The sequence below is a fragment of the Neopelma chrysocephalum genome, unplaced genomic scaffold (genome assembly GCF_003984885.1).
Source record: "Neopelma chrysocephalum unplaced genomic scaffold, ASM398488v2 Primary Assembly neopelma1_22, whole genome shotgun sequence".
Lineage (NCBI taxonomy): Eukaryota > Metazoa > Chordata > Aves > Passeriformes > Pipridae > Neopelma > Neopelma chrysocephalum.
This window is the reverse complement of record NW_020897689.1, coordinates 28,081,229-28,107,528: the sequence shown is the minus strand read 5'-3', so window position 1 is coordinate 28,107,528 and position 26,300 is coordinate 28,081,229. Positions and strand designations below refer to the sequence as shown.

The window sequence follows — 26,300 nt, the reverse complement described above, 5'->3', positions numbered from 1 at the left end:
GTGAGTGAGTACTTGTATAAGCTTGCATCTCTGAAACATAAAACTGGGATTTTGAAAGCTGCTATATTTCATTTTGTGTTTGACATCACACCAATGTAATTTAACTGAAATGCCATTTAGTTACTGACAGGTGGCCAAGTGACTTCACAACAAGTAACTGTACTTTCAAATGCAATGGAAAGACACAATTATTTCTGTTAAAGTATGTAATTTTTCCTGTTCAAAGGACAAATAGCACCAAGTCATTCTTTAAAAGACTAAGAACAATAAGCCAATACTACTTGCTTACTCCCATTTCCTCTAGGTACACTCCTGCCTATCTTCCACCAATTTTACAGCAGCAGAAAGAAGATTCAAAATATTGGGGGAAAATACTAATGACCAAAAAAATCCAGGTCACAGTATCCTCTATTATTTTTGAGCAGCTGAATCTCCAAGTAATATTATTTTTTAAGCAGCTGAATCCCAAAGTAATATCACTGCCACACTTACTGAAAATTATCCTGCTTTGTATGTTTTTACAATCAGAGGTCAGCTCTATTAATTATAGCATCCAAAACAGAAGCCAAGATTGCTACAACGCACCAGCAATTACACTTTCTCATTTAATAAAAAGACATGCTGTCAGTCACTCAAGAAAGCAGTCCTTTGCTAAACTTCATCTTCTAATTGAGACTTAACAGTGAATGCTTTTGCTGCTACAGAGGATCTTCTTCCACTTTTTATTGTTTGATATAACTGACATTGAAAAAAGGAAAAAAGTAACTTTAGCCAAAACAAACAAAATTTTAATCAAGCTTGGGAAACTAGCCAGGGAAAAAAATAAAAAGAATGAACTAACCTGAAACTCAAACACACACTGGCAAGAGATGGGTGTAATGAAATGGACAGAGCTCAATGCATACCAGATAGTAAAGCATGATTTCATCTACAAACTACAGTGGCACTGAAGGTTGGTTTCAAGGTCATCACAGCTGGAAAATGTTAATAGCTTATACTTAAAAGCATTCAGTCTTAATTCCTGCAGGTTTTAAGACAGACAGTAAAAACTGCTAGCGAAATAACTCATGTTTTCAGCCCTAGAAAGATGCTTACAACTTTCCTATCACTTGTGAGTACTCACCAGCACATTTTGTTCTTGTTTTGAGAGCTGGGCCAGGAGATCCTGTTCCTCCTTCACCTGGTCTTGTAAGTAATACACTGATTTCATATTCTGTATCAGGATCCAGGTGCCCAATCTTATAGCTTGTGGAGTCCACAGGTTGTATGTCATACCAGCTTCCACTTGAAGTGCGATACTCAACTTCTCTTTGAATAATGGGTCCATCCCCATTGATGGAATTGGCATTCAACTGTATCCACAGGTAAGTTGCACCGACTGAGGACAGCTGAGGTGGAGCAATGGGAACTGGTGGCTCTGAAGGACAGTTACAAAAACAAGCAATGATTATACTTGCAATTTTTCTGCTTCTAAAACATTCAAATAAGTGATGTGTTTTGTACCATATTAGAGCTGAAGACTGCATAAAAATATGGACAAAAAGGAATCACCACGACAGATTGACTTATTTTCATTAAACTGCAATACACACACTTCTGCTTTTGCACTTGGAGATTTTAACGTGAAGCTTTTGGTTTATACCACATAACTTCAAACAAGGTGCAAGTGGAATTCTATTCATTAGACATTACATGGCAACTTAACTTCCAATTTAAAAAGAAAGATTATCTCAGGTTTTTCCTGTTCAAATACAGTTCTTCCTGGATGTTAATACCATTCCTACCCAAAACTAACATTTTTAAGGTAAAATTGATGTTGTAGTCTATCCTTAGACATAATCAGAACAGTAATTTCTGCATGAAAACAAAATGAATTTTTTATTCATCAGTTTTCATGTACTTAACTACTCAGACTTCACATTTTCAGACTTCTCTGTAAGCAGAATATGTATAGTAATTTTTCAAGTCCTACACTCTGGTAAAAATGAAAGAGTTTCTAAAGGAAACTGGGGGATTTCTGAAGTTTTTACTACAAGCCTGATTCTACTTCATGTAATGGCTTATTTTCACTAACGACCACATAGAAACAATACTCTATCACAGAGCAAGCATGCATGTGATATCCTGATAGTTTGGACTCCAAAGATTTTAGAAGTGAGCAAAATTTTAAAACCACTTTTATTTATTATGTGATGGGCATCTCATTTTAAATTAGACTGCAAAAATAATTTACAAATATAATCTCTTCTTAAAGGTAAATAACAAACTGGGGTTTTCCCTATTGGTTAAATTACTCTGCTGTTACATGCATCACATCTGCAAAAAATTCACCTTCCCATTGGTTAAATATATTCAAGTAGAATGAAACCAGGTCACTGTAATAAGGCACTGTTTGATCCAATATTCTTAACATATCTATCAGCAAACAGTGCCACCTTCTTAAGGATACACAGAATATGTAATGAACGAGGGACATGTCTTCGCTAAGCTTTAGATTCAGATTTATCCTCTTCTGCTAACCATTTTCTTATGTGTTGAGATATAGGTAGTCAAACAGACAAGAAGCTGAATTTATATATTTCATCATTTTCTCAAGGACTTCAATGTCACAGCTAAAGCAAAGAACATAAAAGAATGAAACAAAAGGGAAAAAGAGAACTCTGGAAATAATTCAATATTCCCTGAGAAATAACAGAATTGCTATTTTAACGAACATGTAATTATCCTACAGTATGCTTTTTTTAATTTACAGAAAGAGTAACTCAGAGCACTAAGTGCATTGACGGCTATGCCTCAGATAGATGGTGTTTCTAATTAGCACCATACACTTGTATGCAAACTTCGATCTGTGCAATCTCTTAGCAATTGCTGAATATGACATTACAAAACAGCAAACATAGGCATCATCACTTTATATTCTCATCTTAAAAAAACTAATTGATTATTATAATGAAGAACATGATACAAGGGCAATAAACCAGCATGTGTCCAAAGATGTCTACTAATACTTACTAATGGGAACAGATATAAAAATAGCTTAATATATTGTGGTAGATTCCAGCATATTAGGACTATTGTTTACATTTTCAAATCAGTAGGGAAAACATTGCATTAGCACAATATGGCAAACTGATGTCATCATTGAGTTAGAAACATGCTGCAGTTTTATTGAAACTATTCTTCCTGTAGTATATAAACTCTGGTTTCATACAGTGATATAGCATGTCTGGAAACAGTTCTGACTTGACTCAAAATGATTTAGAATCAATTTAAATCATTAGGCTGTTTTGTGAACCAAGACATGAAATGGAACTTTTATAGAGCATCCTAAGGCATTTACTTAGCCATGCTGAAAGAACAGTTAATTACTTTCAAGTTTCAAATGCTACTAAAGGCTGTTGAAGTGCCATTCAAAATGCAAACTCAGGAGTTAGGTCACTAAGGTTAGTGGTTACACCAATTCATTCCAAGTATTACAAGTACTTGGAATAGACAGTATTTTATTGTCTTCTTATACCTTAGGGCATATTATTCATTTCTCTATGGCCACAATGCCAAAGGGTAATGCAAGCTGCATTATTTCAGCAAAACCTGCATACAATGCAGTTTAATACCATTTAGCATAGTTTAATACTATAAGTTGTCTTCTTAACAGAGATCAAGATTACATAAAATCAACCTTTCATTACAAACATGATGCCTATATTGAGAGACTGTTAAAAACATAAGACTCAGGTAAGCAGATTCTTTAATACAAGCACTACATATCCAAATATAATGAGCTGATTTCATGACTGTCTTATTCATTTATGCTTTCTTTAGACAGAATAATTTAATTTTTTTAGGATACTGAGGAGTTTGAATCACTTAAGTCAGGTCAGTACCACACTGCAGCACTACTGTATTTCACCAAAAGCAATTTTATGGTTGCCAGTGGGGCAATCTCAATCAACTACCATGCAAATTATACCTTTATAAAATGGTACAATAAACCTGAGATCTTACAGCTGTGTATGTCAGGGAAGGAATTTGAACTGACAGCAGAAACAAGTTTGTAGCAGTGGCTATTTAGTACAATGACATAGTTTAAACAGGAGTTCTTCCTTGCAGATCTCTCCTGAAGCAAGTAAACAAAGCTATTCAGTACTGTAAAACCCTTCAAATAATGGTTTTTAAAATAGAATATTAACTAAGAAAACCAAGGTAAGTTTATCGATATATTCAACTTTTACACTTTTTAGATTTTGGACAGACATGTGACCTCTTCTTGAATTCTATGACAAATTATGATGGGCACAACCCTTTACGGAAAGAAAACAATGGCTGCCTTACAAAGCCAGATGCTTTAGGCAGATGCTCTGTCACCCCACACAAATGGATCATTTATATTAAGCAAGAGAAAAAGACAGCCTTTATGATAAGGAGCAACCCTTGTCTTACGCAGAGGATAAAAACAAATGTAGCCATACATGCATGTAAATTACTTATTCCTATGCACCTCTATATTAATTGAAAACATACTTGAAAGTACAACTCCTTCACTTAAATTGCTTTGTACTTAAATTATACAGAATTTCCAAACATTTTCTACAATATCTTAACATCTTTATGCTTTGCAGTTCTTTTAAAATTTTAATTGGGAGGGGAAAGGCATCACATAGAGATGCCAGGGGAGATAATGTAAATCTCTAAGATTTGAGTTAAAGAAGACCAAAATAATAGACATTACTTCTCTGTGGCTCAGAACCACTAACTTGAAAAATGACAAAACACTACTTCAATAGTAAAAATAGCATTTTCGATTTTTCTTTTGAGTTACAGAGTGGGAGATAGAGCCATGCTACATTTGCAGAGGAACAGGGAAGAAATATTTATCCTGCAAGCTGATTCATCTTACTAAATAGTAACTATTAGAAAGACAATGCCATGATATTCTCACATGATACTGTTCAGCACATCATGAGCAGCTGAAGTGAAAAACTAAGGTATCAATCATCTCTAATGCTATGTCCACATTAATAATATCTTAATTATTATAAAACTAATCAAATAATTACAAATTTATACTATTGAAATCAACTGAACTCCATTAAGACTATTTTTTCCCATTTTCCTCTCTATTTTTTTATGCACATGTATTATTCTGCTCCTCTTTTGAGCATGCAAATTATTCCATCCCTTTGAAAACTATGGAGAACAGTGCCTTTTCACAGCATTTAACTTTGGATGAAGGGCAACAAATAACCCCACTGATAACAAAAGACATGACTATGATTTTGAAACACCACAGTTCTTCATGCAATTTATTTTTAAAAGTCTTGAAATAATTCCTGCCAAACTATTTAATTATTTAATTAAACAATACCTCTAAACAGTATCATGGATAATATGTGAGCTAACTTTACACTGTTCCTTTACTTAGACTGTTCAGGATGAAAACTTGACGTGACTCAGTATCCTAATGTTCCTAAAATTACTTGTAAATTCATCATTTAAGAAAATGTCATTGCTCTATTTTATACATATTTTAAAATTTAAAAAAAATCCCAAGGGTCCTTGTACTGTACACTTATAAGCCTATGCAGGTACAATCTAATTAGCTGGACACATTAGTAAATATCCTGCTAAGCTTTGTAGCAGTTGTAGTACTTTTACCACCCATCCCTAACTTAGCACAGTTTCCTTTCCCAAAGAGGATTCCTCCCAAACCCAATTGCTCCAACTTGTGTACTCCAGACATGCAACCTCTCTTTTAAGACATAGGTGTCTCAGCCTGCACTGCACTCGCTCCACCCTCATCTTACTTAAGTGGTCTAAAGCCATCCACCTTTCTTCTTCTCAGCTTTGCTCAGTTTTTTTCTCCCTACACTATGGTCACCATCTCCATATTACAAATACCACTAAATTTCCACTCCAGGTTTGTTTGTGTTATTTTTTACCTCAGGTTTTACCAATAAGCTCTGTGCCTGCTGCTCTCCTTGCAATCCAGTCTGCTGCTGTTCTAACCATGCCTCTCCCAGCATCTGCTTTTCCTCTCCCCTCCTGCAACAGAAAGTTATCCTTTCCAGACAATTCCTTTTTCCTGGCCCCATTTTTTGCATATGCATGTTTGTATATATGATATCTTCCACTCATTTCACAGAATCATAGAATCAGGGATGGCGACTCCACGACCTCCCTGGGCAGCTTGCTTCAATGCTCAACCATTCTTTCAGTGAAAAAATTTTTCCTGATGTCCAACCTAAACCTCCACGGCACAGCTTGAGGCCATTTCCTCTTGTCCTGTCGCTAGCTGCCTAGGAGAAGAGACCAATCCCCACCCTGATACAACCTCCTTTCAAGTAGTTGTAGAAAGCAGTAATGTCACCCCTGAGCCTCCTTTTCTCCATGCTAAACAAGCCCAGCTCCCCCAGCTGCTCCTCGTATGACTTACTCTCCAGACCCTTCACCAGCTTCGTTGTCCCTCTCTGGACATGCTTCAGCACCTCAATGCCTTCCTTATAGTGAGGAGCCCAGAACTGGACACAGTACTTGAGGTGCAGCCTCACCAGTGCTGAGTACAGAGGAGGAATCACTGCCCTGGTCCTGCTGGCCACTCTATTTTCTGATACAGGCCAGGATGCCATTGGCCTTCTTGGCCACCTGGGAACACTGCTGGCTCATGTTCAGCTGGCTGTCCCAGCACCCCCATCTGTTTCTCCCCAGCTTTTAGTGTTTATGTAGTCCCAATTTTCACCTACCTTCCCTTTTATTTCAAAACACCTCCTAGTACGCCATACCTTTCAGTCCCAAAACTAATAACTTCATCTGGGTATGCAGCTTCTTGCTCTTGCACTCCGCGCTATCCACATCGTGCATCTCAGCATTTTACCCTCACAGTTCAAGGGTTCAGCAAAATGGAGGACTGTATACTAAAAGCACAGAAATAGTAAGCTCACAGGTTTTGATTCCTGTGCCTGGATCCAGTCTGTTCCAGAGGAGCTCAGATTACTGCTTGCCTTTAACTTCCATTCATTGCATCTAGAATCCGGGGGGAATCTGAGAGATTAACTCCAAGAAGTCTCAGGGTCTTGGTGGGCTTTATTTAGTAGCTTGTAAACTGACTATACTTGAGAACAGACTTTCATGAGAACAGAAGTTCTTGACAAGAACAGTTCTTCACAAGAACAGCATTCTTGACATAACTAGTACCCTTCTGAAAAAATGTTACTGCTTCAGAGTCTTCAGAGCTTTCCTGTGGCAAGTTTGGTAAGATGGATGAACTTTATCAGCTGCTTTGGCTGTAGGTTTTTCAAAATCTTCAGGCTGAGGCACACACCTACACTGAAAAATACAACTCTCAAGTGAATTTGCCAAAATAGGAGCATCTGAAAGCTGAACTTCATGATAGGAATTGTTAGGCAACCATAAAAATAAGTCCTAATACCAGCACTGTTTGTAAAAAACCAGTACAGACTGATGGATCCAGCATGAAAGGTTAGTTGGCAGAGAGCAAAAACAAATGTCGAGTATCTGTGTATATTTAATTTATGAGAATAACTGATACCACAGATAAGCAATTGTTAATATTTTCCTACTGTGTCTCGATATCAAAATGACTTTGCCCTCCAGAATAAGTTCTTTGCTCTAGAGGTCCTGAAGGGGTTTGGTTCTGTTCCCGGTGTTAAATTTTTCATTTGGAAAATGTAGACATTTAAGCTGCCAGCATTACAGATGGCTACCTTTCTATGCCCTTGCTTAAAAACCTAACCAAACTCCTTTTAACCAATTTGACACCTAGGTTTGCCTTGTTTGAACTCAATAAGCAGTCTGAACTCTGTAATAATCTGATGTCTGCTCAGACAGGCTCATTCTGGTCTCCTAAATCTAATCTGCGTTGGATCTGCCCACTATTATAAAAATTCAACCTAGGGACCATATGTAGAACCCTAATTTACTTCACCAAATACATTTAATCAATTCCACCCTACTATTTTCCTTTTGCTCAATGTTTAATTACTTTTATGTCATCTATTAGACACGAACTGCCATTTTTTACAATAAGTGGGTGATCTGACAAGGCCAATTTCATGTCTCCCATTAGATAAAGTGACATTTCAATCCAATTCTCTGACAAACTTAGATGAGGATACTGTGCAGTTTGAGCACACACAATGACAAGGCACTTGTCTTTTAGCCTTTCCTATCAGAACAAACACTTGGGTAAATTGAAAACCTTCCCTTAAGGATTTATTTAAATGGAGCAATCAATACTTTATTTCACCATCCTCTAAAAGGCATATAACACAGAAAAGTATAAAAAAAAAAAATCCCCTTTTTCTCCTTTGTTTAAGGCCAGACTAATTGTTCACTGACAGCCCTTTTCTCATTAACTAGACAATATTCATGTTTACAATTCTTTAATAAGAGAACATGGGATTAACTGACAGCTCTTTAATTGCGCTTTTTTCTCCCTCCATACTGATGAAACCTTGCTATAATGTGCCTGCTCAGGTAAAAAAAAAGAAGAAAAAGAAGAAGAAAAAAATCATATCTGATAGTTTCTGACATATCTTTCATTTTCAGGATTTCATTCCTATTCCTTTGTGATTTCAGGTTTGGTTTGGCAGCACCTGACACTAGAAGACCTTCTGCTCATTTCAAAGGTTCTGGTACCTGGTCTCCAGTGCAACACAACATCATGCCACAGCAGAACTACAAACCTTAAAGAAGTTTACATACATAATCGGAATCTACTTAAAATAAGTTCTTATTTAGTGAAACTATCTCTACAATGAAGTAGAATGAGTGTTGTACGGAGTTGTAACCCATTCTACTGTGCAAAGTCTCTACTTAAAAGCAAATATATTTTGAAAAAAGCTCTACTGCAGTGCGGGACTTACTTTTTGAAACTTGAGTTAGAAGTTCAGTAACCAGAATGAAACAGAGCATGATAAATGTGAAGAACTGATTCTCTTTAACTTACAAATGCTCAGTTTGACTCTCCTGTCATCCTAGCAGTGTAAATACAGAGAAATTCCTCTTAAGTCAGTTTAGTTACACCAGCATAAATGAGAAGAGAATTAAATTCATTGTTTGTAACAAAGAGTGGGGAGTAATTACACCACTGTTTCTACACATACTATTATTAAGGCATCAGTAATTCCCAAGTATACTAAGCATTACATGCAGTGTGGGTACATGTACATTTTTCATGATTTATTGATGGTAATGGATTTAAAAAATATATAGCTGCACTGAAATCAATCCACTATCTTTGAAAAAGCTGCTAAAAATTAAGAAATACAATTTCTGAATTATATGCCAAAGCTGCTAAAAATTAGGAAATACGATTTCTGAATGATATGCCATCAATAAGAAAGCATATTTACTAATTAGCCCCTAATGCTGTTATTTCAGAATAGTCATCTAAGGTTTTAGAGCACAATGTTCAAAATGGGTCTTTTTAGGTCAGAAGGAATGACCTGCAGGTGGTCTCATAAAAGCTCCAACCCAGCCAATAGGGATTACCATAATTACTTTGCCACTCTACAAGTAGTTAATGGGATTACACCCTAAGGCTATCGATTTGCTCACAGTGCCCAGTGCAAATTTTCTGAAAGAATCTGGGTAAGCACAAATGCTTTAATGATATGTTTCATAATTTCATCTACTGTACCTCAAAAAGAGCACTAATAAAATAAAACACTCTGAATCAAAGAAACTGAAAAAAAGCTAACTCCTTTGGCTCCCTGTACCTCCTGTCACTGATACAGTAACTCCTCCATCTGCCTCCTTCAGACAGTCTCCTTTTTGCCTTGTTTTCACTCATGTTAGGTCTGAAAGATGCTTCATCATTCCTACAAGGGTTATAGTCCATGCTTCCTTTCTTTGCTGACTTTCATACATACCTATTTTTGGCCTACCCCTTTATTTCGTTTCCATTCTTGTACTGAAATGACCTCATTTTTTCCACCATGCCTTATAATTATATTCTCATCTCACCCATTCTATTTGTTTATTTCTTCATCTGTCCATTCAAATAGCTCATCTAAGTTTTCATCCTACAATTTGTTTTGTCCTCTTATCTTCATCCCCTGGTTATTTGCAACATCCTTGTCCTGTCTTGTTCCTCTTCATTTTCTCTACAACACATTCACTAAAACCATATTCTTGGTTTTCGAAAATGGTCTATCCTTCACTATGGCTCTCTTGCATCTTCTTCTATTGGTGATGGATTATTTCCCAGTCTAACTGGAGAGGTTCCAGTGACTGGAAGCTGTCTAATGTTGTCCTGGTTTTCCAGTAGGGCAAAAAGGAGTACCCCAGCAACTACAGGCCCATCAGTTTCACTTCAGTGCCTGGTAAAGTCATGGAAAAGATTATTCTGGGAGGTATTGAAAAACTCCCGGAGGACAACACAGTCATCATTTATAGCCAGCATGGCTTCATGAGGCTAAAGTCCTGCTTGTCAAACCTAATTTCCCTCTACAACAGGATAACCCACCTAGCTGATCTAGGAAAGCCAGCAGGTGTAATACTTCTGGACTTCAGCAAAGTGTGAGCAGTTTTGGGCAACACATTATAAGAACAGACATTAAGCTTCTGGAGAGCATTCAAAGGAGGGCAGGAAAGACAGTGAAGGGCCTTGAGGGGAAGCTGTATGAGGAGTGGCTGAGGTCAGTTGGTCTGTTCAGCCTGGAGGAGAGGAGATTAAGGGGAGATATCATTGCATTCTTGAACTTCCTCATGAGGGGAAGTGGAAGGGCAGGCACTGATCTCTTCCCTCTCGTGACTCGAGCAAATGGCATGAAGCTGAGTCAGGGGAAGTTGGATATCAGAAAAAGGTTTTTCACCCAGAAGGTGCTTGAGCACTGGAATGGGCTCCCCAGGGAAATGGTCACAGCACCAAGCCTGTCTGAGTTCCAGAAGCATTTTGACAACACTCTCAGGCACATGGTGTGATTGTTGGGGTGTCCAGTGCAGGGCCAGGAGTTGGATACAATGATCCTGATGGGTCCCTTTCAACTCAACATATTCTATGATTTTGTAACACAACAACATGGCTTCACATCTTAGATGCTAAAGAATCTGGTTCTGCCTCTGATAGAACAAAAATACAATCCTGTTCCTCCAAAATACTAATATAAAACTAAGAAGCAATCAAAATGCAATTTAAATATAATGAATGTTAAAAAATTGCTCTAGTGCAGTTTTCCATAATACGGATGTGGAGTTCTGTATGTATTCTATTTACATTTAAGTGTTTCCTAAAGTTTCTAAAACGCCCCTCCATATACCAGAATGTGTGTTTTTTATGTGTTCATTTTAATGTGAATGTTTCATATTTTGTAGTAAGTATATACTTAGAATACAATCTCCACAAAGGAGGCAAAGAGCCATTATTATGTTCATACTTTTAAATAAAAGCTTGGAAAGATGTATAGTACTAAACAGTGCATTTGAGGGAAATATTTAAAACAATAATCAACAAGTAACTAGTTAATTAGCCCGAGATACTTTTGTCATTCCCGTGTTACAGTTGGCTAGACTCTTAAGATTTACATAAACAAAATCTATTTGTTGAACCTCTTATTGAGTTTATCAGGCTATGGGTGACATTCTTACTGCATTAGCCATTGCAGATCCTTATTCCATACACTGAGCATGCAAATACTGATTTGTATCATGAAATACCTTTCACTATCAGTTCTGCATAGTTTGATACACCAACTCCTCCTTCTGTCCGAATCATGCAGCGATAGTTGCCGGCGTCCCTCTTCGTGGCATTTACCACACTAAAAAGAGCTACAAATCGTCGAGCATTGAACACTTTTATGTCCTTCAAAGGTGCATCCCTTACATAAATTCCCTAGGCAACAAAACAAAAATAAAGAATATTGTTAGTCATATTTAAAAAAAATACTGACAACCAGTATTATTTCTCCCAAGTTCCCCAAGAGGAGAGGTGAGGTAAAAGCACAAGTCTGTATGTTACTTTTACAGATATTTATGCTGTGTGAGACTTTACTGCCTTCCCATATGAGTTAAACCATTCATCATGAGTGGGCAACTATTCATCTGGAACAGCTGCTTTCAACTCTTCATACGTTAACTAATAGAAAGATTTAAGAGCAATGTAATATTTACTTGCTTAGCTTGTCTTACACAAATATTTAAATCAATTTCTTTTAAAGAAATAAGAAACCCTGCATAGTCAGTCTCTGCTTTCTCTTCCCTCCCTGCATCTGCTACTTGGCATATGCATTTTGCACAAACACAGTGCACAGATACATCAGTGGATGTTTCTCATGGCAGTATGCACACGAGGGGTTATCAACAACTCAGGTAGAAGAAACTAGGTACAGATTTACCAGGCAAATAATCAGCAAGGCTGAAGCTGTCTCCACATCTCACTTTCTCAGCATGGTACTGGGAACTAGGCAGTTTCTACTCCAGTGCAGTGTCTTGCTCTCAATTCAACATATTACACTTATGGCACAAGAAAATGAGCCATGTAACAGCCGAGGGGAACAAAGAGTGAAAAAGAGAGGGCAGAAGACAGAAGAGTGCAGCGATGACAACTTGCCATGTTCTTTGAGGGCAGGGAGACTTGGCTCTAAGATCCTCATCAGAACTCATGCTCCGCCTGGCCATGAAATAGGATATGTGCACTATGTACACTCAAAAACCCTTAGAAAATGTGTAATCATTAAATTATGAGAGCTGGATGGAAAAAAAACCAAACCGCCACCACCAAAATCTAATAACATTTACTCAAACAAGCAAACAAAAAAGATGCACTTTTTACACAAATATATGTATTTCCATGAACTGAAGACTGCAGCCATTATCAAACATGAAGAGAAACTGGAAAACCCCAACAAGCACCTCACAAAACCTGCTCTCTCCATGAAGGAACATTCATAGTCTGATGCTATGTAATGATACCAGTTATTCTTAGTAGGTTTTTCTGACTTAACGAGCTTCAAGCATGTCAAGGGTCCTGCACTACTGACCTTCTATAAACCATCAACACACCTGGTGATATCTTTTTTTCTGCCCTAGAGTTTGCATTTTGTCCAGCAGAATTTAAGACATAGGAAATACTGATCGCATTTTCTTATGACCTTTATTTGACACTATATTGGAAGCACCCTTGAAATGCCAATTATAACCAGTTAGATTCAAACACCAGTCACACAAAATTAAACTCATCCATAAACCACAAAATCAAGCCAAAGTTAACCATGTTGTTAACATCAAAAAAGCAATACAATTAACAATACCAATTCTCATGCATAGTAAGGTACAGTTATTTCCTCTTCAAAAGCAAATGTGGGTGATGCACAGCTTACTGAAAAGAAAAAAAATGCTTGTAAGATGCCCAAAGAAGAATGTACTATCACACCTCAAAAATTACTCAGTAGTAAATTATTACTTCAGAATTATTTCTGATAATTGACGGCTCCTTAAAATTCCTCCAATTTTGAGCTGCCGATAAACCAGCTTGTGTGAATGTGGCATGGCAGTTACCAAAAACTAAACTTGGAAAAAACCATTTCAAACTACTATTTCAAAACTACTATTTTTACTGGTTTTGCCATTGTAATATCTTGCAGTGAGGATGGCTGCAGATAGCAGGAAGCAAGCAGAGTGGGTTTTTGGAGAAGGAATATTTCTTAAAAGCAACATTATTTTTTACCCAAGACAATAACTTATTAATCCTAATTATCAGAGCTGCTAATCAGTCACAAACAACAAACCAATTTTAAGGTATGTTACTACAGCTTCTAGACTCTTTAAGGATCTTGTGCATAGCCAAGTCATGTGCTTACATTACATCCAACCACACTAGTTTTTCCTTTTTTCTAGTCACAACATCAGGAAGCTTTACACAGACTATTTCATCCCGCCAAGAAATAGGGTAAGTTATTCTCTAGGGAAGAACATACTGCCACATGCTGATTAATTCTAGTACCTAAACTAGCTCAGCTCATTTAGAGTGTGAACAAACTCCTCTGCGCTCCGGCCTGCACAGCACATCTACCCTTCCACATGGGGCACCTGCATACAGAATTTACCAGGACTCTCATGAATTACAACACAATTGAAGAACCATGTAAATACTTTAACAACAATTTCTACTACCACACCATGCCCCTCAGACCTCCCAGCAGCTGGTAGAAATCTTAAACTACACAGTCTTAGTCTTCATATAAAGCACCAGCAATGCTCAAAGGGAACCACTCAATAGCCAGCCCCATAGGAAATTATTTCCCACCTTTTTCGTGCCTATGTAGAATGAAAATTGTAGCTAATCAATCCATTGCAGCATTTACAATAAATTACTGTCTCACTTGGGTCCCATAACCTTTTTCACCTTCTGCTGATTCTCGAACACACTGATCGCCTGATTTCAAATGTTTTAACTGCTGTTCTACAACAGGAAGTCTCAGTTTGATCAAATAATTGGCTTTGCAACACATGCTATCCATTCACATACCAACAATTTTAACTGAAAAGAAGAGAAGCAAAAGGACATTTCAGAGGCACACAATTCGCTCAAATGAAGAAGGTACATGAGCCTTAAATGTAACTCAGCTTGGCTCTACAGAGGATTTGAGCATTTTTATCCTCTACCAAAATCCAGACAAGAAAAGATTATTAATGATGGCTTCAAAATTCACGACCAAGCTCTGGAATAAAAAGCCTTTATTATTATTACTATAACACACCTGTAAAATACATGTGAGATTACTATCAATAAAGATTATCTTGACTGATTTTTCTTTAACATTACAAACTCAAACAGTCCCATAGAAATCACTAGCATGACATTTTCTACTAGAACTAAAAGGAGAAAAAAAACCCAATTTTTTTCTTTAGTCTCTTTGGGAAAAATATTTTCAAGGAAAACATAGTGTCTGGAACAGACAAAGACTAAGAAACATCATTGCTTTTTCCACCAGAAAAAATACAGCCAAAGAGAACAAGTCTTCCCTTTCTTTTGGGACAACAGAAAATGAGTAGGAGAGCTGCCTAACTGATTTAAGCCTAAGCATAAAGGAACAGTAAGGAAGGTAATGAATTCAAGTATAAGAAAAGTTCAATCCATAGGCATGGAAGAAGGGAATTAAAAAGGCTGCACAGGAAAAAAAAATAAATCCCACAGCTACAACCTCTCCCAAACTCTTATTTCAGCAATGGAAAAATGGCAAAAGACTATTTTTCATCTGGAAAAAAGTTATTTATAATTTGATAACATGAATATAGAATTGTTTCCGTTGTAACTATAGCCACATGTCAAGCTTTGCTGCCCTTATTTGTGATTCACGTTTTGTTCTCTCTGACATTGCAGTGACTTCAGTAAGCTACCCAGGTATATCAGTGGTTACTTTTATGGGTTAGTTAACTAAATTTGGAGGAGAATGCAATAATATTTTCTTTTCCAGTATTTAACAGGCCCATTTAAGCTCATTGTATGATAAATTACAAGCTCTCAGTGCTAACTGTCAACAGCTATTTCATTTAAAATGGCCAAAAATAACATATCAAGTGAACATTTGTTTATTAAACATATTAGCACATCCCGTTACAATTTTTTTTAATGAAGAATTATTTTTAGTAGCATCCAAAAAAAAAAGTTTTTAGCACTCACTAATGCAACAATCTGAAATCTCATAAATAAGAGTTTGCTTATGATATACTGTTTTACTGATTATGGTCATTAAAACTTTAATCTCAGTTTTTTTAAGAGATTCTGAAATTTACCAGTAGATCTTGCAAACTCCCACTTTTTATATGAAAGCCTGAGTCTTCACAAATACATCGTATTTTACTGAAAATTATACAAAAGAATGACAAGTCTGTAATTTACTAATCCCATTCCAGAAAACAGTATAAAATTCATGATTTACAATGCAACACTATGGTGCTCATATTAAGACCCATTAGAACAGCTTGTTGGAGCAAATTTGTAGTATCCTGTTTTCTGGGTGGGGCCTATTTCTTTGTTTTAAATAGAATTCAAAAATAAATATGGTTCTTTTAATTCAAAAATAAATATGGTTCTTTTACTTTCTTTACTTTAGCCCTGATTTGCCACATGAAAGGCTGGGGCTTTACTACTGATTAAGGCTTTTCCTGCCTCTGGGACTCGGAGAACTGTGTGAACTTCATGCTTTGGAAAGAGGAGACTGCCGAAATCATTTAATTCTAGACCTGCTTTGACTGCAAAGGCCACGTCCCCAGGGGAGAGCTATCTAACCTTCTTAGAGCAGAATTATGACCACGAAATAAATATTACAAAATGCAGAGATCCAAAAATGAAAATAACAGATTCCACTGGGCTGCTGAGCAACCTGTGAGTTTTCAAATGCTCAGAGAAAGTGTTTAAAAAAATACCAAATACACATATTCAAAAATGCTGCTTAAGCCAACTTATGAAAATATTTATTAGTAAATCAGTTGTAAGAATAATTTTTCTATTAAACAATGAGTTATTTAATATATAGGGATATAAAAAATAATCTTAATTAAACCTCAGGATATACACCGCTTGAAAATCCATATTCCTAGTACCAGCATATTAAATGCATACAGAGACAGCTTAAAGTACTTTAAAATGCACATTATTTTTCCATCTTGGGCAAGTTAGAATGAAAAGAAATAGGTTGATGGTTATTTAAATTAGACTTACAGGTTCTTTTAGGCAATAAACTAACTCTAAGTCTTTTAAATGAACAGCAATTTCATTTATACAATCTATATATTAAACCTTTCGGAAATACTTTTAACAAAAATGCAGGACTAATTCAAAAGAATTGAACTTCTGGGATGTTATATCCAGCACTATCACTGCATTAATCACTCTCAAGGCATGTATCAACAGTTTTGCAAGAAGAGAGTTAAAAGGAAACATCAGTCACCCTCTGTCCATACAGGTAGATTAAGCAGTTTTTCATACATTCAATAAAAGAAAGGGTTTGTATTAGCCCACTTTCAAATAGGCACATTTATAAAATTGTGATTAGAGTTATACCAGTGGGATCTCAAATAACATCAGCAAGGCCAGAAGTAATTTTGTTTAAAATATGCATAAAATCTAAATCAAATAGTAATTAATACCTCAAGAAAATTGCTTTGCAGAGTTCATATAATTCCAGTAACTAAGACAGTTGGCTCTACCTCTGAATTTCTAGAATTGCTTTCATAACCAAGACAACTGTTTGTCAGTCTAGATTAGAGCCATCACAGATCCTGTGATTATCTTGTATTTATTCCATCTGTGTAAGTTAACAAGTATATTTCATTCAAATAATGAGGCCTAGCTGGAAGAAGATTATTATTGTCCTATTTGGAATTATTCTGCTATGAGCCAGAATTGCACTCTGCATGTGGAACTAATGGGCATGCAAGCAAACTGTTATTATTTCACCTTTCAAGAAAGATTTCAGCTTTCAGTATTTTAATGTTTGATAACTGAATCTTTTCTTCAAATCACACAGCTCTCCGGAAATCTCTGTTTATTATGACTAAACCTAAATACTGGCTGGAGCTGTCAGGTAATACTGTAAAATACTACTGAAGTTACACATCCGAGTAGTCACGTTATCAAATATTAAGCACTGACATCTATTTGAAGATATATTTACACAGAAAGTAAACAAAGACAATGAATTTTCTGGAGTCATCAAACTCAGTGTAATTTACCCAAAACAGTTACTCTGTACTTACAAAAGGAAAAAACCAAAACAAAGCCAATAACCAAACCCCTGTTCAATCTATTTTTTATTTTTACATTAAATTCAGAGAAGCTGAGAAGAGTTAATATTCTCTAACAATTTATCAGTGCTCACAAAATATGTAAAATTCTAAATCTTTTTTGGATTCATCTTTAATAGGACACAGTAGAATACAAAATGACCTGTAGGAAACTACATCCTCAGAAACATCTGGAAAAAACAGAGCATCAGGAAATCTTTCTCTAACTGGGAGTTTAATACTTTGGATAGAAATTCTGGCAACGACCCACGCATCTGCTAAGCATTTTCTTGAACTTGAAGCCCTACTTATAGTCACTTAATCTAATACTGTATCCTAATTCTTTAAAGTATGCAACACTTAGTACTTCTTATCATCCTTTTATTTGTATTTAAAATTCCAAGAATTAGGATGAACACCTTGCTAAAAACTGAAGAGAACATACACAGAATTTTAAATACTCTGGCTTGGCGTTCTGCAGATGCCAGGCTTATGGGGGGGCTGAGAAGGATCAGAGTGAGGAGGAGAAAATGAGAAAGTACAGTTTATTAGCATAATTTTCATCCCTACACACAACACAAAGTATTGTAATTCAGGTATTTGCCTTTTCTATGCAACTACATAACAGGAGACTTAAAAACCAGTGCGCTAATGTCCCATATTGCCATCACTGGGAAAGTGTTTTCTTGGGAAGAAAAGCAGCATTGGGATGAAGAAAGTACAATATGCAAGTTCTGGGGACCACCTGAAGTCTATTCCAAAACGTAAAACAATCAGAATAACAGTCAAAACCAAAGTGATACAGAGTCCTACAAAGCAGGTAAGGAAGAAGCAGCTAAGAAAGAACACATATATTTGATGATGAGAAACCATGCCCTCTTAAGGACTCAGCTGTGGCCTCTTGAAAAGATGCTTCCAAATGGGAGGAATGAATGGTGAGAAGAGAGGCAGGCCTATGGTTAAAGCCAGCTGTAGTAAACTTTCAACAGTGAGATTGTAATTTTGAATAAAGACAACCACAGCAGTCATAACCACATACTGGTTCATGTAACAGGGAAGCTAACAGAGGGGTTTGGCTAGAGGTATTTTGGTCTTAATTACTGAGCGAGTCACTAACTAAGTCATAGTTTAACAGCTCCCACCCCCAAAACTTCCCCAATGCTCTGTTTTCTTCCCATCATCTTAACTTGGATTTAATTTAAACTTTATTTTGGTTCTCCTTGCCTCAAAACAGTTTCCACAGTCCTTACTCTTAAAAAAAGAAGCTTCTGCTGAACTCCAGTTTGAACATGGTACCTCCTAGCAGTAAGTTTGTACATTTTGCCTAGAGTATTCATGGTCATTGTTTCTTTCTCCCAAAGGTCCAAGATATACTGTAGAAAGCTTGTTGAATTTATTTCATCAGTTGGCTAATTCTTATGTGTCTTTAACTGATTTTACTGCTGCTGAACAGTGCTTCACATCAAGGAGGTCTTTGGGGTCCAGAAACAGGATGCCTACCATGGTCTTGAAAATCAAGTTGAATTTAACCAGCTCCCTGTGACAGAGGTCAGTAATTCCATTATCTTGGATCTGGCTAATCACCATATACTATATAATTTAACACTGCAGACTAACTGGAAAACTAACACAGAATCACCGAATCAATTAGGTTGGAAAAGACCTCTGAGATCATCGAGTCCAACCTATAAAACATCCCACTGATTTTAAAATCAGACAAGAATTTCAAAAAGGTTTAACTGATAAAGGTAATCCCAGAATAACTTTTATTATAGGTCACTTTATCAAATTAGAATATATACGGGCTTGGATGAAGATGGAATAAAGGGATAGGTTTACGTATATCCCCTCTGACTTGCATATGTCCATATATATCTGCAGGTAAGCAAATTTTCTGCAAATCACTGTGTACAGCCAATTCATTAATATTTGGCAGTTTCTGAATACCTTAGACACAGATCCAAAACAGGGGAAAAAAAAAAAAAAGAAGAGGCAAGAACAACTACCTGTTACCAAAAGCTTTTGGTCCAGAATCCAAGTTTTATATCATCCTTGCTATATAAAAATACTAATGGCTGTCTTATGTGGTACTTCTGACACTCTTTATAGATATAATGTGCAACAGAGCATCCTCAGTAAACGTGGAAGATCAAAATCTACTAATTTTTCAGGTTACTTGAAAACAAACTTTGCCAAGTAGTCTCCAGGTCTCTTAAGGTTTTTCGCTGTTGTCAGTAACCAAGGTCCTAGTGGATTTAATAGAGTTTCCAGTTTACTTCTAAAAGAAAAATTTCTAAAGTTCATTAATTTTCGGATTTATTTTTTCCCCAAAATCTCTTTTGGTCACAGCAGATTACCAAAGAAATAGAGGATTAAGAATAATATTTTTGTGATAAAAAGGCTTTTTCAAGACAAAAATGTTAATGCCTCTATTAAAGGTTTCCAGACTCTAAATATCATCAAAAGCAGGATCAGTTGGTATAGTAGCTGAAAACTAAATGCGTATTTCAGTGTCACAAGCACACTCTTGGCAGAGCAGACTCCACTTCTGCTAGACAGGTGCTGAAAGAAGGCCTTTGGAGGACACCACCCATTATCATTACCTGATGGATGACTGGCACCACTACAGAAATAAACACCTCTCCATCTACAGTACTTTTTTCCTACTAAATCAAGGGTTGCTTACTTTTCTTGAAAAAAAATAATCTTTGAAATGAAATAATCAAATTTGCTCACAATTTGTTCTTAGTTTCTTTTTTGGCATCACTACCAATGTGGTCTGTTGTGCTCATGGAAGAGTTTACAGATTTTGAGTAATGTCATAAAACTTCACAGATGCTTCTGCAGGTATTTTCACCAGACTTCAACTATTTTGGATAACACTTGCTTTCACACCATTTAGGAATGGTGGAGCTGGTACATGAGGATAGGAGTGACATTTATTCTTCCGTTTACCCTCATCTGCATTATTTTAGTATTAATAACAAAACTCACTGACAGTTCTTTGTGGTTACCACCATTTGACTTTTGTGCCAGGCATTGCAGTCTGGGTGGACTGGGAGGCTTACCCTGTAGAGCAGCTTTGCTGGCCAGGCTTTTGTAGTGTTTCTGAGCAGGAGAATATAAGGCTTCTTTTTGCTTCCACTATTACAGTGGCACCATCTTATACAAGTCATGTAAGGCTAGAATACAGACCCAGAGTAGCTATGGCACCACCAGGCATCTGAGTTTTTTCAGCTGTGCATTTCACTGGTCACAGTATAAGTGAGATAAGAGTACACAGCACCTGATGTACCACTTAGTGTCACTGAAGCTAATTTATAATGGAAAAGACCACGTCCAAGAAAGAAAGTCACCCTTAACGTACATTACCACTGCACTCCAAACACATTCTGTAAATGCCGTTGCCCATGGTTTACTAATAAAAACACCAGGCTGGTGTTTCTGCTGGTCAGCTCTAAAACACCACGGAAATCAAAACACTTCACAGATAGATAGATTGATTTCAAGATGACTTTTTGTTTCTTTCCTATATTCACTGGGATTTATCCTTAACACTCCACTATGAATTAATTTCTCCCACTAGGCATCAGATTATTCATAACAAAGCAAAAGTTTTCATCAAATATCACAGCTCCTTAGATATCGGCTAACATGAATATGATACAGATCACAAGCCTCCTATATTCTGTTCTTCACGGAAGTTTTTATGCCATATAGTAAGATTACTATGCAATTACTGAAAAACAACTGATTAACATCAATTAATAGAAAATATAGAATATATACTGCAAGAAAGCCACTAAATATATACTGGAGTGGAGATGGGGACACAAAGAAATTAACATATCAAAACCTGGAAATAATATTAAATGGTCACCAGAATTTAAAAAAAAGTTTAACTTTCATCTATGCAGTAATGGTTAGTGTCCTTTCCTACAGGACATTAATTATCCTTCCAAAGTAATATCATCTCAGCTTATCTACAAAAAACCACATCACGATGCACATTCAGGATGCATGTAATCTTGGCAAAATCTCTAAGTTGACTGATGTCATTAAAGCTCTTCTCAAGGCAATGGACTCAAGACAATTTGCTGAGCACAATGTGGTTTGGCCAGCCTCAGAAGACTGTGCTATTTAAGAGCAGGAGGAGAATGTTCTTGTGCATTCCTGTAGCACACAAATACACCTATTGATCAAATCCCAAACATTTTAATATTCAAAAGAATGTCTTCCATCCCAACCCATCGTACAGTTTACTTTAATAGTTCCATCTGTTTGTGTTATCAAGTTGTTACATATGCATATGATTTAATCTAACAGGTAAAATAGTGTTTCATTATCTTACTACTCAAAAATGGCTGAAACATTTTTTTCCTCAAGTACTTCAAAACTTGGCAACGAAAATGGTAATTATGCGACAGTCTCAGAGAGTTTACAGCACAACAAAGAAATTCTTATGAAACTCCAGGACTTTTGGTTCATGTTCTAGGATATTTTATGCAATTTATGTAAACAAACACAAGCGCGCACACACACAAACTATTTTGTATGTCTTCTCAATATATTTTATTTTCATCATCTGTCAGGATGGTTCTACATTCTTACAAGGATGTGTTTGATACCTCTCATTTGTGTATGTGTGTATTCCCGAGGAAAACAAAAAACAATTTGCTTTCCAGAACTCCCTCTGACACAGGACTATATCTCTTCCTTTGAAAAAATAATAAATAATGCATAGATGAATAAAATCTTAGACACCCTTCATACCTTCAGCAAAAGATTACTGAAGATACAAAAAAAGATACACTGAATAGGGTGAAAGACACCTTTCAGGAAAGACAAGAAGAAAAGCCAAATCCTGGATTAACAGGTAATAAACTCTTTACATGGGGTAGAGGAGAGATTGGCCACGGGAGTGATACTGTTCTTAGTTTCTTGGTTGCAAATAACACAGTATGTGTTCTGCATGCATAAACCACAGGTATGACAGATTTCACCCTCTCCCCTTCTATCACAGAACAACCATTAGTCTCTTGCTATTGGTAAATCTGATGAAACCCTTACTGCAGCTGTCAGACATATCCTGAGATCCTATTGCTATTCGCTTCCCTCCAACAAATTTTTACTCTTAGTTCCCTATTTTTGCAATAAAAGTTATGTGTTTGAGAATTACATTTTAAAATAGTTGTTTACATTTCAACCATATTTTAGAACGAAGCTAGAAAAAATAACTTCAGTGAAGTGATGACCTCTCTTTCTCATCAACTGCAGCTTTCCATTGTTGGGGGAACCTCTCCCAAGAAAGGCTACCCACACTGAGTCAAGGCACATGTCTGAAAAATGCCACATTTGGTGACACTACGATAAATCTTTAGAAATTAATGTAAAAAGATTGTGTTGGGAAAGATATTAAAATGGAATTTCATAATACCGGGGTATCATGTGACAGCAATTTCCCTGAAGTCACACTCTATATCGTTGTAAAAACAAGTAGCATACAGAGGGAACTGAATGAACCCACTGCAAATCAGGAGAAGCAGCAGATGAAGATAGGAAAATGAAGAGAAGGAGCCAGGCCTGAGCAGCTAAGGAAAAACAAGCCAGTTGTTTGCAGCCCATAGGCTGCACCAAAAGCATGTTACTTCCAAAAAAGAATTCTACCTCCTCTCTCCTATAACACAGATTTGTGTTTCCACAATTTACTAAATACTAACACAGGATTTTCAGAAGACATTGTCTGAGCTGCTTTCATTTGACCATTAACTTTTCTGTGTTGCACCTGTTCATTTCTTTCCACCGTGGGAGCAAAGGAAAGAGCATAGGAACGACATTTTTGTTCAATTATTCTTTAGAAGAGAAAGAGTCATCCCATACTGGCAATAACCATTATTGCCCACAAATATGAAAAAATTAAAGCAGATTGGACGCATCTATTAATTGTAGACATTCAGATTTATTTTTAAGGTATTTTTATGTTTAGAACGTTAGCTAATAGGGACCTGAATTCATAAACAGACAATCTAACAAATGACCTTATTTATAACTGGACCCTCATTACAATAACAAAAACAAAAAAATACCAAAAAAACCCCCAAAATAACAAACTTGTATGATACTCTGTTGTGTTCTTTCATTTGACTTTAACCTGAAATGGTATCACTGAAAATACCCACAGCTTGTTTTCAAATTATCTGACAAGCTTGCAATTGTAGTTCATGCACCAGGGTGCATGTCTGTCTAATGGGTTGAAGAACAATGTTTTTCTTACAAAGCACTACACTACGCAATGGGTAAACAGCTTGCTTTCTTCCCCTTCTCGAAAGAGTAAATACTGATCACAGCATCACGAAACAAATTTCATGCCTCAGTGGTCTAATTTGGGCAGCTATTGTACCAACTGTGATTCCCTCATTGCCCTTTCAATTTCAAAAACTTTCATAATACTCCAGAAATTAACAGACTTAGGAAATAAGAGTGGGATAGGTTTGAAAAGGCAGGGGGGGAGGGGGGAGCGTGAAAAATATGATCTACAGATTTCACTCAGGACTGCTTCAAGCCCTTGGCATTATTAAACCGAGAACATCCATCCTGTTTCCAAAACTACTCGTCAAAGACAAGGATACTAAAATAACCAATCAACTTAAAACTGTTCATTTGTTTTAAGGAACATATATCACTCACAGTCTAACAGACTGAAAAAAGTAAAATATTTGATCACCAGAAAAATGTGTCCTACTAAACTTGAAGTCTGGTGCATAGAAGTGGAGAGGTACTATATAAAAGAGATAGAAGTAAAGGAGCAAAATCCTGCCACCAGTGGAAAGAGCAGAAATGTCACTGAATTCAGTGAGTTTGTGATTTCACCCTGGCAATTTACCTGTACTTCAGACTAACAATGTCAATCCAAAAAAAAAAAATGATAGGTACCGGAAGTCATTTGGGAGCACATTATCTCACACTATTCTGGAATTGCCACACCCAGACAGATTAAGCATCCTGATTTGACTTACATGGAAGAAATGCTAAGAAGCCCCTGATAAAATCACTCAACTGTATTTATTTATTTACTATTATTTCCCCTTAAGGTTTTATAAATGTAATTAAACAAAACACCAAAAGGATAGTAGAAAAGGCTTAGTATTACTGGTGAACAAACCAGACATACCAGAGAGATTGCATGATTTGTTCATAGTACCACTAAAACCTGAATCCCTATGACCTGAGTGCTACTGGAAAGGTTTCCAGAGAATGGTGTTCATTTTATTCTGGCTCTAGTGCATATAAGAATTTCTTTCACTGAGATGTTCTGTAGTTTCATATTGGTTCTAGCGCTACCAGGAACGAAAGTATCTTTAATGTCCATTTGACCAGTCATGTGATGTAGAAGATGCCACGTTCTTTGACAGCTATTACAGACAGCTGCATTATACTCATGGTCCTCTGGCTGCGTCATGAGATGTCATATGCAGGCATATAAAAAATTCCTCAATATCACACCATGAAACCAGATAGCCAGTCAGCTGACTGATGGAGAACTGCAAGGTCTGGGAGATTAATCACCTGATAACCACTGAATTCAGTATCACTGAATATGCTGAGTTGGAAAGGACCCATATATATAAAATATAGGTCATAATGACCCAGTATGCTAAAATAAAGCTAATCCTTTAGGGAACTGTATCTCATAGCCTTGATTTGCAGCATCCCACACACAGAGCTGTTTGTTCAGTCTTACTGTAAGTTGCAGCAGACATCTGTGGAAACTGGCAAACAAGTACAAAAATAAATCCAAGCTGTCCAGGAGATCCTGTCAACTTCTAAAATGTTCTTATGCAAAGGCACACCTGGAATATACACAACCTTGGACTGATTACCAGAGGGACCTCTAATTGTCTAGGCAGAATAAATACACAGTGGCCCTGCAGCAAGATAAAATTCCTCAAAAAGTCAATCTGTCACTACTTTCTTATCCTCCCTATAGAAAAAGAAATCTCATAATCATGCATAAACAAGGAATTGAATTAACTAAGCTCAGCAAAGATATTCGGGAATTGTTACTGCTGTTAAGAAAATTGTTTTACATTACATAAAACCTAGAAGGATATTTAATTTCTACAATAAAGAAATTACATTCCAGCCTTGTAAAGAATTTATGTGTGTCCTAAACTCCACGAAAAAAAATTAAAGCTGATACTGTCCTGAAACACATGGAAAAACTGAATGGAACAAGGATTTCCCTATGTTGAATTCTACCTTCAATTTCACAATAGAGAATTATGCAAAAGTTCAAAGGTTCTACAAACGATATCACTGATGAAATAGCAACCCATTATTTTATCATACATGCTAAACCCTTTTCTTGAGTGGAAAAATCATTCTTTTAAAAAATCTTGGTGGCTTAGGAAACACAGGAGTCTAATTCTACCAATTCAAAAGTGTAATATTGTCTTTAAAGGTGCTAGAGAAATATCAGCCTTATATCAGCACAGAGGTTGAAAATAAAACCCAAATAAAACCAAAGCAGATTTTCATTGCCTTCTACTGTATTT

At 36.4% G+C, this 26,300-nt stretch overlaps 1 protein-coding gene across 10 annotated transcripts in view; it reads right to left on the bottom strand.

Annotated features, from left to right (window-relative positions):
- Nucleotides 1-26,300, bottom strand: part of PTPRM (protein tyrosine phosphatase, receptor type M) — a 422,377-nt gene that overhangs the window by 242,292 nt on the left and 153,785 nt on the right. For all 10 annotated transcript variants that reach the window (XM_027676337.1, XM_027676347.1, XM_027676366.1 and 7 more), the window contains exons 6-7: nucleotides 11,677-11,851; nucleotides 1,124-1,417 (exon numbers count right to left, since the gene is read on the bottom strand). In XM_027676337.1, coding sequence (XP_027532138.1) covers nucleotides 1,124-1,417; nucleotides 11,677-11,851 — 469 coding nt within the window. The remainder of the gene's footprint in view (nucleotides 1-1,123; nucleotides 1,418-11,676; nucleotides 11,852-26,300) is intronic.